This window comes from Misgurnus anguillicaudatus, chromosome 14 (genome assembly GCF_027580225.2).
Source record: "Misgurnus anguillicaudatus chromosome 14, ASM2758022v2, whole genome shotgun sequence".
Lineage (NCBI taxonomy): Eukaryota > Metazoa > Chordata > Actinopteri > Cypriniformes > Cobitidae > Misgurnus > Misgurnus anguillicaudatus.
The window spans coordinates 8003643-8019304 of NC_073350.2; the positions used below are offsets into that span (position 1 = coordinate 8003643).

The following is a 15662-nucleotide window of genomic DNA, read 5'->3' on the forward strand; positions in this document are numbered from 1 at the left end:
TTAATTTGTTTATTTTAACTCTGGCTTGTTGATTGTATAATACTTGTATACTTTTGTTTAATTGCATGTTTCTCGTTGTACTGTTGTTGTATTGCAAATAAAAAACTATATTTATTCTTATCTAGATTTCCACAGATCTATTCGCTAGAGGGCGACAAACACACGTGACAGCAGACAGGAACTGCCAGTGCCATATGAACCGGAAGTAGATACTTTCACACACGTGAATGTAGACAGCAGCGACAGAAATGGATTCTACAGAGTTATCGACTTCAGAAAGTGTTTCTAAGAAGAAGAAGACGAAGCAACCTAAGAGAAAAATTAAATCAGACAATGAGCCATCAGAAGAGATGGATCGAACGGAAAGTGAAGTGAATGAAAATAACTCATCGTCAGGAGCGAGTTTTCCTCCCACATTCAGCGTGTCTGAGATCAAAAACAAACAGCGCAGACATGTGATGTTCCTCAAACTAAAGCAGGAGAAAAGAAAGGTGAAATCTCTCACACATGCACACAAGTTTACTCTTTTTTTTTTTTGTCATCTGTCGTAAACAAATTATAGAAGCGTCACAGGAATTCTAGTGGATTGCAAAGTTATAAATGTGAATTGTAAGTTAGGGCCGGACGATGTGTCCAAAATTTCTGTTGCCGTTAACGTTAAACTTCTTAAATTTCTGTCGAAACGGTATAAATAAAAAGCATTGGGATAAATGGCCACAACGAATGTCTTGTAAGTTACCTACAAACATTTAATCAAATGAATTTGCCAAGTCTATGAAGTCTCCTCTTATAAAACAATATAATACGAAAAATCATATAAAATTAAATGTAAACTCACTGTCAAATAAACATAAGAATTTAACCTGTAATATGAATAAGTTGCCACCTCAACGGATAAATGCTGTAATGCAGGGCTCTCAAACTAATTTCTTTTAGTCACCACTATTGAATTGCATAGTTTTGATCAATTTGCTATTAGTATTAATATGTGGAAAAAAAAACAATAAACAGTCTAAGTGAAAGTGACCATAAAACTAGTATTTAATGACATAAGATGGAGGTGGTTTTACTTGAGGTACAGATGAGCGATTTAAATCCGATCAGGCGTTCCTTATTCCTCGCTGTCCCTGAGAGTGCGATTCATGGTTGCTTAGCTACGAAAGACATCATGGGAGCGCACTTTGAAAGGATTAAGCGCTTTGACCAGTTTATTTATTTATTTGCACTTATAAACAAGAATATTAAAACCGTTTCAAGCACTCATGGATGCATAAATACAATAAGTAGAGTAGGGAAGAAAGGCAACCATTTAAAACAAAAAAGCAATGGAGAAAAAAATACAGAGGTAGTAATGTAACGTTTATCAAATTTTTATACAAATTCACAAATTTGACAATTTTTTGATTGTTAGTCTTTGTTAGTGTCATAATTAAATAATTAAGGTCACAAAGAACATTTTTAATTTGAAAAATGTTGAGGAATGTGTTTCTTGGAATAAAATAATTTAAGCTTCTCTGTTTTTAATGAAAAGAAAAAGTGCATTTTCCATTAATAAATATTCCTTAAAACCTCTGACATTGAGAGAAATAAAGTCTAATTTCACAAAATTATAAACAGTCATCCAAGAGAGAGAAAAAAGAACAAAAATGACAACGAACTAGACCTCCTAAATTAGATTAAACTATTTGTTACAAGAAAACAAAAGCGGAAAGCATCCAGAAAGCAATCTGATACTAATAATAAGCTTTTGTCCTCAAAATATACATTCAGAATACTTATGCAATAATGTAGGTACATCAACAATGTTTGCAAATAGCGAATGTGGATCAGAAAGACACTACTGTGGAGTAAAGAAGACATCGTGCTATGTGCGCATTGAAAAACAATATTGACCGAGGATTTTTTTTTATACAAAATCCAACGGAAACAATGGAGAAAAATCTATATTTCTCATATGTTATATGTTTTAGGGCTGCACGGCACGATAAATCGCATGTGTTTGTCAAGCGCATCACGTCAGTATTGCCGGTTCCTTGATTAGTATTAAATCGCCATCAGCTGTTTTCAGATGGAGCAGCTTTAACTACACAGAGCCGTAGTTCACTGACAATCGGGGCAATTTCGCATGAATTATCGCGGACGTATCGCCTGTGATATGTATGCGATATGGCCCCGCTTCTCAGGGAACTAGGGCTCTGTGCAGTTAATGTCGCGCCATCTGAAAGCAGCTTATGGCAATTTAATACTAATCAAGGAACCGGCATTACTGACGTGATGCGCGTGACAAACACATGCGATTTATCGTGCAGCCCTAGTACAGTATATTAAAACTACAGCATTTTTAGAGTGTTTGACACACAAACTTCAATGTTTCATTGTTGTGCACTGCCCAGAAGACTTTTTAGAAATGCAATTCTTTAAATGTTATAGGTTTTGTGTTAAATGTTTCATTTATGTCTCTTTCAGCAAAAGCTAGAACTGAAAAAGAAAAGGAAAAAAGAGAGAGCAGCTCTTGGTGACAAGGTATGTTTGGTGAACTGCGTTTCTGAGATATCATTTAGACTCGCATTCAACACAAGTGACTTTGTTTTTAAAATCAAGCGTCTTTCCAAATAATTTTTAATTTTTAGGCACCACCTAAAGAAGTTCCCAAGACCATAGAAAACCAGAGAATATATGACGAAACTACAGTTAACCCAGAGGATGAGGAGGTAATGTGTGATTTGTGAATCCTGCTTTGTCTCCAGGCTGTTTTTATGTCAGACTTACTACCTACTGTACTAACCTTGAGCTAATTTGTTTGAATCCAGGTAGCGTTTGATGAAGGAACCGATGAATTTTCTGCTTATTTTAATCGATTGACAAATCCCAAAGTCCTTATCACCACATCAGACAGACCAAGAGGGGTATGTTTGCCGTCATTTTGCAGTATATAAAAGCAAACAATATATGTATACAGATTTTTTTTAATGTATGGTATGTATGTAATGTATTCACCTCTTACTGTTTTCAGAGAACTGTAAGGTTTTGTGAGCAGTTGGCGACGGTGGTCCCGCATGCTCATGTGTACTACAGAAGAGGTCTGGCTTTGAAGAGAGTCATTCCTCAGTGTGTATCACGGGGTTTCACTTACTTGTTAGTGGTCAATGAGGACAGAAAAGTGCCAAGTATCCTTTAGTATGTTTTTACTTTTTAATAGTGTCTCTGTCTTTTGTTATCTGCTAAGTATGATAAGTTTACAGTATCCTACTAACTACACAAAAGACTTTCCTTCACTTAACACATCACAGATGGCTTGGTTGTGTGTCACCTTCCTGATGGGCCGACTGCACATTTCAAGCTCAGTAGTGTTCGGCTTCGCAAGGAGATGAAGGTTTGTAAAGGTTTTTTTCCAGTAATGAAAAGTGGTATTTTTTTCACTGTCCTTATTCTGTCATGATTATCTTTACCAGAGAAAAGGAAAGGCCCCAACCGAACACACTCCAGAAGTCATTCTCAATAACTTCACTACTAGACTGGGTCACAGTATCGGCCGGCTGTTCGCTGCTCTGTTTCCCCATGATCCACAGTTTGTTGGCCGTCAGGTTGCCACATTTCACAATCAGAGAGACTTCATCTTTTTCAGATTTCACAGGTAACCGTTTTCTCTTTTGAATTATTGTCTCAGACTAAAATTTCAGAGTGGTAGCAATGGGACTAGAAAGAAAGAAAGAAACACTGAAACTACATCCAAATGTGTTTAATGCATAAATGTATTACAAATGAATAAATATAATTTCTTGTTTATGACTTGATGATAGGGTTGTAACAGGACAAACATCTCTATTCAGCATCTTTCAGCATTCTCTTTTAGAATTTTTGTAAACAGTAAAACATAGGGCTAGGTAGCGTTCATAATCGAGGAAAATCAACTCCAATAATCTATGCGATTTTGTCTAGCTTCTCGGTAAACTACGGCTCTGCGTAGTAAATGCTGCTCCATCTGAAAGCAGCTGATGGCGATTTACTACTAATCAAGGAAATGGCTTTACTGATGAAACACACATAAGAATCGCAGGCGTTTTTTTTTTTTTTGCCACAGCCCTAATTCAGTCCAATTTTGATTAGTCATCAGTATTTCATAAAATTTAATTTAGCAGACATGAAATTTATTTGGGTTGCTGTTACTTTAAGACCTCAGGGTTCCCACGGGTCCTTGAAATCCTTGAACGTTTGTGAATCTGGGGGAAAAATGCAAGGCCCTGAGAAGTTTTTAAAAATATACATACATAGATACAGTTCAGTGAATGTGCTTAAATCTATTTTATGCAAGAAGTTTTCTGGAAAAAAAATCCATATTCCCTGTATAGTGTAGGATAATATCATAAAGATTCTAGATTTTTTTAAGCACACGTGCTAAACTGTTCGTTTTAAATGCTTATATTGTCTGTATGTAATTGTTGATTCATACCAAAATGCTTTTTTGCATACGGTAGTTACATCTCGGGTTACGTATGTAACTGTTGTTCCCTGAGAAAAGAACGAGACGCTGCGTCTCCCTTGATATACTTCCTGCATCCCTGTGACGGCGTTTTTGGCAATATTTCAGAAAGCGATATACTTCCTGGCTCCCGTGTCACCCTGACTTTGTCGTTAAGCCTCGCTATTGGTTGAATTTGATAACAATGTATCTGTAACAATGTATCTTAAAAGGTAACACAATGTAACCTTGCTCTCACTTGAAATGTGTCCCCACATTTGGTCTTTGAATTTGAGGGTATTGGACCTGGAAAGTCTTTGAATTTGAAGTTAAATAAGGTGTGGGAATCCTGAGACCTACATGTAAAGCACAGATCCAATATTACAGGGCTCCAAACTAAATTATAGGGGTTGGCACTTGTGCCAGCAATTTGTACAGTTTGTTTAATCTTGCAACCAGTTTTTGACACAAAAATGACAGAGCTACACCTGTTTAAATTTACCAAGTCAGTTCCGAGTCCGTTTTAAGAAATCAATTTGAAGATTTTTGAAGTTTCCAAAACGAAACTCTTCATATGTTAAAATCACTGTAAAACTAATAGCTTTGGCACACACAAAGTCAAAAACAATATCCATAGGAAAAATATATGTTAAATGTTTTTCTTTCTTTTATTGTTTGATTGACATTGACACAGACCGCTTTAAAATATACTGTATAATGCAAGGGTCTAATATAATGTTACATGTCAGATATATTCCCCAACAGTTAACCAGAAATTCAGTTAGGACATAACTTAATTCTGTTCTAAATTCTGTGTTTGTTTATAAATTGGGGTCGCGCACTTGGTTTGACTTGCGTGTTTCGGATTTGTCAGTCAGAAGGAAGATAATTTTCAAATCTTGTCGTTCTTTAAACCAAAATGCAAGTGAATAGACACACATTGTCTATTGTTTTACAACTAACCCCGCTGTGTAACATTTTTTTCAATCCCAGCTATAAGTTACTAGGAGTTGCTGACATGTTTCAAAATGTTGATATGTTTTGGGTAACAAGACAGTGATTAAAATAAGGTTCGATTTGGTGACTTACACACCCAACTCAGAAATCGGGAAAAAAACACAAGATGAAGAAAATTATGTCCATGCCTCCAAAACACTTTTTGTTCAATATCTTAATGAAAACGCATCAAAACTTTTCACAAATTCACAGATCATTTTTTGACAGTAAGCGAAAAAGACCAAAAGCACAGATTGCTTGGCCCTGTATAAATATGTAAAGTAACTGCGTTACAATTAACCCCGCGTTAGTTTGTGCCCCGCTCACCCCTATAGTGTTTGTGGAGGTTGCATACGTTTAACTGTGTCTGATGACGATCAGGTCGTGGGTACATGTGTGAAGTTTTTTTGGTTTTAGTAAATCGATATGGTAGATTCATAATCACATCATCTTTATGTTCTGCGTGTTTCTTGCAGCAAATTTAATAATTCATTCAAACTGATTTGCGAACCAATTAAAAACGTTTGGCTCGTTTGCTTTGTAAAGAATCAACTCAAAAGACTCATTATTTTGCAATACTTTGTAAAGAATTGACTCAAACCTGTCATTAATTCGCAAATGCGCCAGAAATACGAGACGACACTTTTAAAATAATTAACACATTTCGTAATAAATTAAAATACAGTAACGAAGAAACGCAGCACCGTGTAACAAAGTAAAATTTGAAATTTTCTATAAAAAAATATACTCAAGTAAAAGTAAAAGAGTGAGCCATTAAAGTTTTTTTTTTTTTTTTTTGACAGTTACATTTGTATTATGGATTTTGTTATGAATAAGACACATTGTATATGAGCTAAACAAACTGATTATGTGTGACAGGTATATCTTCAAGAATGAAAAGCGAGTAGGAATCCAGGAACTAGGACCCCGCTTCACTCTTAAACTACGTTCTTTACAGAAAGGAACTTTTGACTCCAAGTTTGGGGAATATGAATGGGTTCATAAGGTTGGTTTCTATTTTAAATATGTTGGCTATATGTAAATGCGCTATTATATGTAAAGACTATATTAAGTCTCAGTGGTTTATTTTGTCTGTAAGTTATTCATTAAATGTTTCTTGATCCGTTTTAGCGACATGAGATGGACTCCAGTCGAAGAAAATTCCATCTTTAAGGAACGGACTGAAAAAAAAAACACAAATGAGAAATATTGTTTCATAAATATAACTTGTTTATGGAACGTTTTAATAAAATGCGAAGTCTGTCAGTAAAGTGTGTTATGTTTTCTTTTACTTCATGCATAAGAATATTATAAGCTCTGTGGTAAAGCATTTGGTTCTCATGAGTTCAATTTCAATGTTTTTCTACTAAAATATAATGTATACGAATGATGACCAATTGTGAAAATTGCTATACAAAAACAATTGAATTGAATGAAATTTGTCTAAACTGGGCTTTTAAATATAATTGGGGGGCTACAGCGGCTACAACCTTGTAGTCACTTTACATTTTTTTCTTAATCATTGACGTTAAATGTACACGTTATCTATGTTTTATGGTATTATTGTAAATTTGTTATTATGTACAGTAATGTGCAAAAGTCTTACGTCACCACCAACCTGCACAACAAGGTTCAATGATTATCAAATTTTTGGGCGGGCTCTTTATTATGATAATACACAAAATGACAGCTAACAGTGCTTTGAACGCAACCTGGTCACATTTATAAAGCTCTAAAAATGTTACTGAAAGTCAGTTTCCTGCAAATATGGAAATAATAAAGGTTCTCAATGGGCTTCATGCCCAGCTGCACTGCTTCCTGGGCTTCGGCCAGCTCCTTGTTTCCTGTCTGCCATTGTTGGACGGACTGATTAATCCAGGTGTGTCTGATTATTGTTGTTGTGACTACTGAGGTCAGGCACACCTGGATTAATCAGTTTGTCCAGTGGTGGCGGACAGGGAACGGGGAGCTGGCTGGAGTTCAGGAGGTGGTGCAGCTGGGCATAAAGCCTATTAAATACGTGCAGTGTCACGTGGTTAGTGAAAAGTGTCACTTGATCAGTGCAGTAAGATGGCTGCATTAAAACACAAAAACAAAATGTTATTACAGCATGTTAACCAAGATAAGATTTGTATACACATTATCTTTAAGGTGTCTAGTATTTCTATATGAATTCATAATTATTCAGTTTTGTTAAGTGTGGTCATGGAATGAATAAATAAACATGTTGATGGCAACAATAGTAACTGCAGGGATAATACAGTGTATAAAATATACAGTAAACTATACCATTGCAGTCATAAAATATGGCTGGTGTTGTGTGAAATGTTTCGGTATAGAATCCATTGTAGCTCACGGTGTATATATGTAAATAAAATGTTCTTGCTTGATGTGTTACAAATTTTATGAGCTCTCCAAGTGGTTGATTATGTTGACCCTGGGACAACATTTTAAATGCGTTTACAGTTTGTTTTAATGGGGTTAACCAATAAAAAAATGATAGTAGAAATATGTGTAGACTTAATGGGATCATAATAATAATTTCATGTAGTTACTACTATATTGCATAAAGGTATTTTAAACAGGGGTTATACCAGAATCAGTATGATGAAAATCATGAAAAAAATTATGACTCGGAGCTTTTCATTCCAAATCATGATGACATCATCTGTACATTAAATACATTTTATGATATCTTTGATTTTGGGTACATCAACATTGTTTTGTTTGTACTAGCTTGTAGTATTGGTGCTTGTTCGTAGTTTACTGACAATGTATCAACTCTAAAATTTGAATTGTGAATAAAATTAAAACCTCTTTAATGTACAGCATGTGTGTCGAGGTTTTGTCTGGTCAAGAGGTGGTTCAGTCTGATAAAGATGTTTCAGCAGGGTTTAAAACCAGCCATTGCATTACGAAAGGCTTTATAAATGATTGGATTTTGTGAACATATCAGCCCACCGCCTCTGCCAAACTGACCGCTGTCTCTGTTCAAGTCCCCCAAACACGTCCACTGGTCTTTATATGCATATGACACACACCACTTAGAATGATCTTCATATGAGCTGAACATCTGAGGTCCTGGCAGGCAAACTCTTTCAATGTTCATCACGTGGTGAGGAAGAGAGCAGTTGGAGGGAAGCTGATGTTTCTGGTGCATCCATGATTCCACCAGCAGATCTGTCCCTAATGTTTGAGCCACCCAACCCATGTAGATGTCTGTAGGGAAAATACATCTTATTATCCTATAATATAGTGTTTTCTTAAATCAAACCATAGCATACTTTTACAGGACTGTAGGCATAGTGCAATAGCCTACAAAGAACTACCATAACTGATTTTAAAGTGTGGTACAAATACACTACAGCAAGAGTCTCCAACCTTTTTGTGAGCAAGGGCTACCACAATGGATAAAGGGCTACTTTTTGATATTTATCTACTCAAAGCGTTTTTGTTTGATTTTATTTTTTTCTTGTTGATATTTTTTATCATTGTTTAAAATGTTAAAGGGACACTCCACTTTTTTGAAAATATACTTATTTTCCCCCATAGTTAAACATTTGATCTCTACTGTCCTGGGATCCATTCAGCCGATCTCCGAGTCCGGCGCAACCACCCCCAGCACAGCTCAGCACAATCCACCGAATCTGACCAGACCACCAGCATCACGCTACAAAATAACCAAAGAGTTTCGATATATTTCTTATTTAAAACGTTTCTCTTATACATCGTGTACTAAGACTGACGGAAAATTAAAAGTTGCGATTTGGCTGCAGCAGACATAGTGATACTTACGCACTGCCCGAAAATAGTCCCCTGCCATTGAAAGTTACTAAGCGGGATGGGCATCGAGGGCCACAGTCCTGCAGAGTTTAGCTTCAACCTTAATCGAACACACCTGAATGTCACTTCCAAACAGTCCTGAAGACTTCAATTAGATTTTTCAGCTGTGTTTGATTAGGGTTGGAGCTAAACTCTGCAGGGACACTGGCCCTCAGGACCAGGAGTTGCCCACCCTACTGGCTGCTGCGTAATATCATTGCGCCTCCTGCAGCCATGTTACAGCAGCAAAGTCCTTGATTATTACGCCAGAATGAGAGTATAGTTCCTAGTCATATCGGCCTAGAAAATCGCAACTTTTAATTTTCGTCTTAGTACACGATGTAATACAGAGGACTCAAGTTTTAAATAGGAAAAATATCCAAACTTGGTTATTTTTTAGCGCGATGCTAATGGTCTAATCAGATTCAATGGATTATGCTAAGTTATGCTAAAAGTGTTAGCGCCAGACCCGGAGATCAGCTAAATGGATTCCAAAACTGTAAAAATCGAAATGTTTAACTTTAGGGGATCTGGAAAATTAGCTTTTTTTCCCATAAAAAGTGGAGTGTCCCTTTAACATACATAAAAGAAGCCAAGCTAATATAAAATCTATGTAATAAATAAATATTGCAATTGAGACTTTTAATAGAATGTGCTTTGGCGGGCACCTCACAGACCCTCTGCGGGCACCATGTTGGAGACTACTGCACTACAGTATATTGCCAAAAGTTTTGGGACACCCCTCCAAATCATTGAATTCAGGTGTTCCAATCACTTCCAGTAAAAGGTACTCTAAATACTTCATCATACCAATACATTTTGGACAATTTCATGCTCCCAACTTTGTGGAAACAGTTTGGGGATGACCCCTTCCGAGCGAGGCCTTCTCATCCAACATCAGTATCAGACCTTACAAATGAGCTTTTAGAAGAATGGTCAAAAATTCCCATTAACACACTCCTAAACCTTGTAGATAGACTTCAAAGAAGAGGTGAAGCTGTAATAGATGCAAAGGGTGGGCCAACTCCATATTAAGCCCTATGGATTAAGAATGGGATATCATTCAGGTCATGTGTAATATAGGCAGCTGTCCCTAAACTTTTGGCAATATATATTGAAACTAATTATACAGTATGCACCCTTACAAATAAAGGTGATACAAAATGCCATAACCATTTTTGGTTCCCCAATTAACATCAATCAAAGGTTCTTAAAATAACATTTTTTCTTACCTTAACTGTTTATAAAGAAAAAAAAACATTTTGTCAACCAGAAAGGTTATTTGGATGTTAAAGGTTAGTTATAGATAACCATATTGTTTAGCCAAAATGGTTCTTTTACCTTTATTTTTAAGAATGTGTAATATATTGAAATATTCTATAGACCCCTTCACGGTTCACGTCACAGGCGGTTCCCACTGCGCATGTCGGGGTCAGAAAAGTCATTACAGCAGATTGAGTTGCGTGTTATTTGGTATCGTCAAAAATGCCTACTTGTGTCGTGGGCTTTGAGAATCACACCAGGTCTGCCGTTAAGTTTTTCGGGATTCCTGCAGAATCTCAAAAACAAACAACCCAGCATCTGTGGCTGCAAGCAATTAAATGTGCAGACTGGGACAATGTAAAGATCAAAGAGGCTTGTGTTTGTAGTGCTCACTTCATTTCAGGTAAGTCATCATTTTTCAGCCCTGTTAGATTGAAGGCGGAGTCCACGATGTTTGAAAGCCAATGTTGATATTTGAAATCACCTAAACAAACACGCCCCTACCCCAATAGAATCTGGACCTTCTGTTGATAGACCCGCCCCACACATACGCAACCCGGCAAGGATGTCGGTTAGTAGACACGCTCCTTACTGCTGATTGGCTATAAGTGTGTTTTGGTAGTCGGCCCGTCTCCTTTTCCAAAGCGTTTTTCAAACATCGTGGACTCCGCCTTTAAACCAGAAAGCCTAAATGGTATAAACAGTTTGACCCCATGCTGCGCGCACACCCGATAGTCATTCAATGTTTACAAACCTTGAAGGGGTCTATAGTTATATTTACGATAGCAGGGGCGTAGTTTCTTGTTTAACGTCAAAGTTAGTTTTTTTTATGGTTTAGCCAATTACAGATTACTTTTAAGACAAAAAATATTTAAAACGTTTGTGTTGGGTTTCTTTAGGTTATAAAAATTATTTTGACAGCTTTGTGCATATGCAAAAATTGTGCTTACTGAATAAATATAATGCAAGTGTTTTGAGTAGGTATAGACCATTTCAAAAGATGTAAACAACACTGGTCCAGAAACACTTCCTGTTTCAGTTTGTAACTGTTTTTAATTCTTTTCACATATATCATTATCTTTAAGATGTTTAACTTTTTGATTCAGTTCTATATGTTCTGTTGGATGTATTTCATCCCAATGTTTATCTAGTGTTAAAAAACTGAAACAGGAAGTGCTTTTGGACCAGTGTTGTTTACATCTTTTGAAATGGTCTATAATTGATCAAAAGGCTATCGCAAATGTATCTAATATTTCAGCATGTATTGTTTTACATATGACCCAATTCATATGTGAAAAACATGAAACGTTGAACTTGGTTACATAATCAATGCAAATAGTTGCCCAAGCACCATGTTGTACTTTGACATAATGTAATGTCAACAAATAGTTGTATCAACCTAAAGGACATTGCAGATGTTTTAAATGTCAAAGCTCTCACCATCCACATAGTTGGGTGATTTAGCAAAACTGAAAAAAGTTTGTCCTTGTCCCGAGACCAGCATCTCCAAACTCCTTGTGGTTTTTATGAACGGTGTCTTTGCATCACAGATTTGTGCCATGACTGTGATATCTGGGTGAAATGCCAGAGGGACGGAGCAGTTGTAAACACGTGGATTAAGATATCCTAACTGATGTGCTGTTAAAAGACAAGAACATCATCAGGTGGATGTGCAAAAAATGTTATAGTTTTATAATATGTATATATATTGTACTAGGCCTAGATTGAAACTAATCATGCCTATATGATAATAAGCACATTTAGTATGTAGAATGAAAATTGTGCTCACATATTTTATGAATCTGTGTATAGTTGTATGTAACACAGTGCAGAGTCTGGCCGTAGTATTTTCCTGAAGATGGATAATCGTATCCTCTCTCTGGAAATGGAGGAAAGTGAGGAACGCTGTGTGTGAGCCAGAATCCCTGAGACTGATCAAACAATATTACTCCTGCAATATACATAATACATACACAATACAATTACTCCTACAACAAATGTACAATTTAATCTTAAATCCACCTTCACAGACAACAGAATAACCAAAATCATTAAAGTGAGGATAAATCTGGATTTAATTCTGCATATGTGAATCTGATTGGACTTTTTTTCAGCTTGATGATGCTTTCAGTGGTCTGAGAGTCCAGTGCACGCAATGCTTATATTTGTTATCACCTATTTAAATACATCTCTAAAATCACAATTAAACACATTTCTGACCAACAATTAAGCCTAACGGCAATCGTACCATAACTTTTGTTTCTCAAGCTCAAATTGCACAAATAAATACCTTTTCTAGGTCGTTTCAGCTACTGAACACGTGCACAGATTAATCTCATGTGACATTGTAGAGCCCATCCCTAGAGAATCTTTCATCTTTATTGATTGATGATTGGTTCTTTTAACTAAAGGCCAAACTTAGCGTTGCATAGCAGTGCTCATCTTGTTATATTCGGTACAGGGCTCAACATAAAGGACTGCCCAGTGGTCCAGGGCAAGCGTGAGAGACGTCCGGGCCAGTAAAAAGTATTGTCACTTGCCCGATCGGGCCAGTGCTTCACCCTCAGTCACAGTCACTAAAATATATATTTTATCAATGTATATTATTTAACATCTTGGAAGCAGACGTTTACTTATGTAAAACACGACGAAAGAAATGATGCAATATTTTGCACAGTTTGCTGTCAGTTTACAAGTAAAGCAGAAAAGTTGGGAGCCTTTTTTCCTTGAAACATGTCTGTTGTATATGTATACAATTATATTTGATTTTTTAAATTATTATTTTTAAATATGTGAAATTTTTTGTGACTCAGTTTTACTGGGGCCAGTGAAAATTTTGGCAGAGCAAATGAAAACCTGAACCACTGGCCTGCCCGGGCCAGTATAAAAAATTATTTGCGTTGAGCCCTGCAGTATCTTTTAAATTAGTACCTCAGAGGTACATATTAGTACCTAATGTAACATTTATGTACCTGGTGCATAGTACAGGTAGCCTATTGCCTTTTTAGGGGGTAGGGGAGAGTACACAGTAAAACTCCCAGTGGTAAATTAACACTGCTGGGAGTTTATATGGTCCCAACGGTTAAATTAAAGGAATAGTCTACTCATTTTCAATATTAAAATATGTTATTACCTTAACTAAGAATTGTTGATACATCCCTCTATCATCTGTGTGCGTGCACGTAAGCGCTGGAGCGCGCTGCGACGCTTCGATAGCATTTAGCTTAGCCCCATTCATTCAATGGTACCATTTAGAGATAAAGTTAGAAGTGACCAAACACATCAACGTTTTTCCTATTTAAAACGAGTAGTTATACGAGCAAGTTTGGTGGTACAAAATAAAATGTAGTGCTTTTCTAAGCGGATTTAAAAGAGGAACTATATTTTATGGCGTAATAGCACTTTTGGGAGTACTTCGACTCGGCGCAGTAACACCCTCCCTCTTTTAGTGAGAAGGGGAGCGACTTTTCAGGCGAGTCGAAGTACTCCCATAAGTGCTATTACGCCATAAAATGTAGCTCCTCTTTTAAATCCGCTTAGAAAAGCACTACATTTTATTTTGTACCACCAAACTTGCTCGTATAACTACTCGTCTTAAATAGGAAAAATGTTGATGTGTTTGGTCACTTCTAACTTTATCTCTAAATGGTAGCATTGAATGAATGGGGCTAAGCTAAATGCTATCGAAGCGTCGCAGCGCGCTCCAGCGCTTACGTGCACGCACACAGATGATAGAGGGATATATCAACAATTCTTAGTTAAGGTAATAACATATTTTAATATTGAAAATGAGTAGACTATTCCTTTAACACTAAAGCAGTGTTAAATTTAATGAGATAATGAAGTGATGATTAAGACATAATGACCTGCTGTTCATTCCGTGTCAAATCAACTTAATTTTAGAATTGTTCCTGTCTCTAAGTTTTTATTTTCGTTTTCTGGAGAAAGTAATACTAAAATGATAAAAAAAAAAGTTTTTTTACTGTGTAGGGCACAAACTAACGCCTTTTTGCTTTGGCTCTATCATTCAAAAATATTTAAGTTAGATTAATATTGTTTTACACAATTAACACACAAATCTTTTCTACAAATGAACACTTAAAGTTTGTTTGTGGGACCTACTGTTATCGTACAATTACACTTGTGACAGGAGTGCGAACTTACAAATTATCCCATAGGTGGGGTTCATTGTAACAAACAGAGTTTACTTTACTTGCTGGTTTTGGAAACTTATCAGCCCTTGAACAGAAAGAAAATATTTTTTCTATTGAGTAAATTATAGATAAATACGCAAATTTACCTTTTGTATGTCCATTATTGCTTGGGTACTTCAGTTCTGGTGGAGCGTCATTGTAAACCATATACACTGAACTGTTCGACTGGACATTTGGAGTTATTTGTGTATGAAATTGAATAACAAAGTTAAACTCATTTAGTAACATTAATATTTCCAGTTTTACAAATACATGTTAAAACAGCCAAGGACTATTTAAAGTTTCTTACTGTATATCTACGGTAGAGTTGTGTTAATGTTCGGCCTAATGCTCCTTGACTGCTGTTCACTGTTTGTTTACTCATCTGCCAGTTCATGACTGTTGAATCCAGATACATGTATTCCAGTCCACTTCCCTTAACCTCCATCTTGTAAATGGGTAGTTTGTAAATAATGAACCTTTGAAAAGAATTGAATCAGAATGCAGTAACATTGTATGACTTTTATGTCTAACATAAAACATGCAGTCATGAATTTAGGTTAAACCAAAGAGCAAAGATTATAGCCTACCAGTCCACAGGCCGACCATCCTCATTTAAACACGATATGACCGCCTCCGATAAACAAACCAAAAACAACAAGACACTCACGAAGAGCCTGAAGAAGAAAAGCATGTCAGTCTGTTATTCACCACAAATGAAATGCTCGAGTTTGGCGTTCGGATAAAACCGAGAAAGTGGTGTTGTGTGATACACTGAACTGTAAAATCATGTTTCGATGCAACTACTCTGTGAGAAAGAGGAAGTGAGTCTTATGACAGACATTATGACAGCTGTGATCTAAACATGCTTTATGTCTTTAACACAGAGCTGCAAAAAAAAAAAAAAATTGGAATCATCACAAAACCGA

The 15662-nt window shown here is 36.3% G+C and overlaps 2 protein-coding genes across 3 annotated transcripts; one reads left to right on the top strand and one right to left on the bottom strand.

Annotated features, from left to right (window-relative positions):
* The first annotated feature begins 183 nt into the window (after nucleotides 1-183).
* rpf1 (ribosome production factor 1 homolog) lies at nucleotides 184-6726 on the top strand. The gene is made up of 9 exons (XM_055184647.2): nucleotides 184-491; nucleotides 2467-2523; nucleotides 2631-2711; nucleotides 2811-2906; nucleotides 3014-3167; nucleotides 3291-3373; nucleotides 3453-3634; nucleotides 6335-6461; nucleotides 6587-6726. The coding sequence occupies exons 1-9, from the start codon at nucleotides 249-251 to the stop codon at nucleotides 6626-6628; spliced, it is 1065 nt and encodes a 354-aa protein (XP_055040622.2). The 5' UTR covers nucleotides 184-248; the 3' UTR covers nucleotides 6629-6726.
* A 739-nt stretch (nucleotides 6727-7465) lies between these two features.
* Nucleotides 7466-15560, bottom strand: dnase2b (deoxyribonuclease II beta). 2 transcript variants are annotated; one of them, XM_055183325.2, is made up of 7 exons: nucleotides 15514-15539; nucleotides 15324-15410; nucleotides 15044-15212; nucleotides 14841-14919; nucleotides 12330-12491; nucleotides 11981-12178; nucleotides 7466-8674 (listed from the first exon to the last, which is right to left on the bottom strand). In XM_055183325.2, exons 1-7 carry the CDS (start codon nucleotides 15522-15524, stop codon nucleotides 8340-8342), a joined length of 1041 nt encoding a protein of 346 aa, XP_055039300.1. In that variant the 5' UTR covers nucleotides 15525-15539; the 3' UTR covers nucleotides 7466-8339. The 2 variants fall into 2 exon arrangements, with proteins under 2 accessions (XP_055039300.1, XP_055039299.2); XM_055183324.2 differs by having other exon boundaries at nucleotides 15324-15560.
* Nucleotides 15561-15662: the final 102 nt, after the last annotated feature.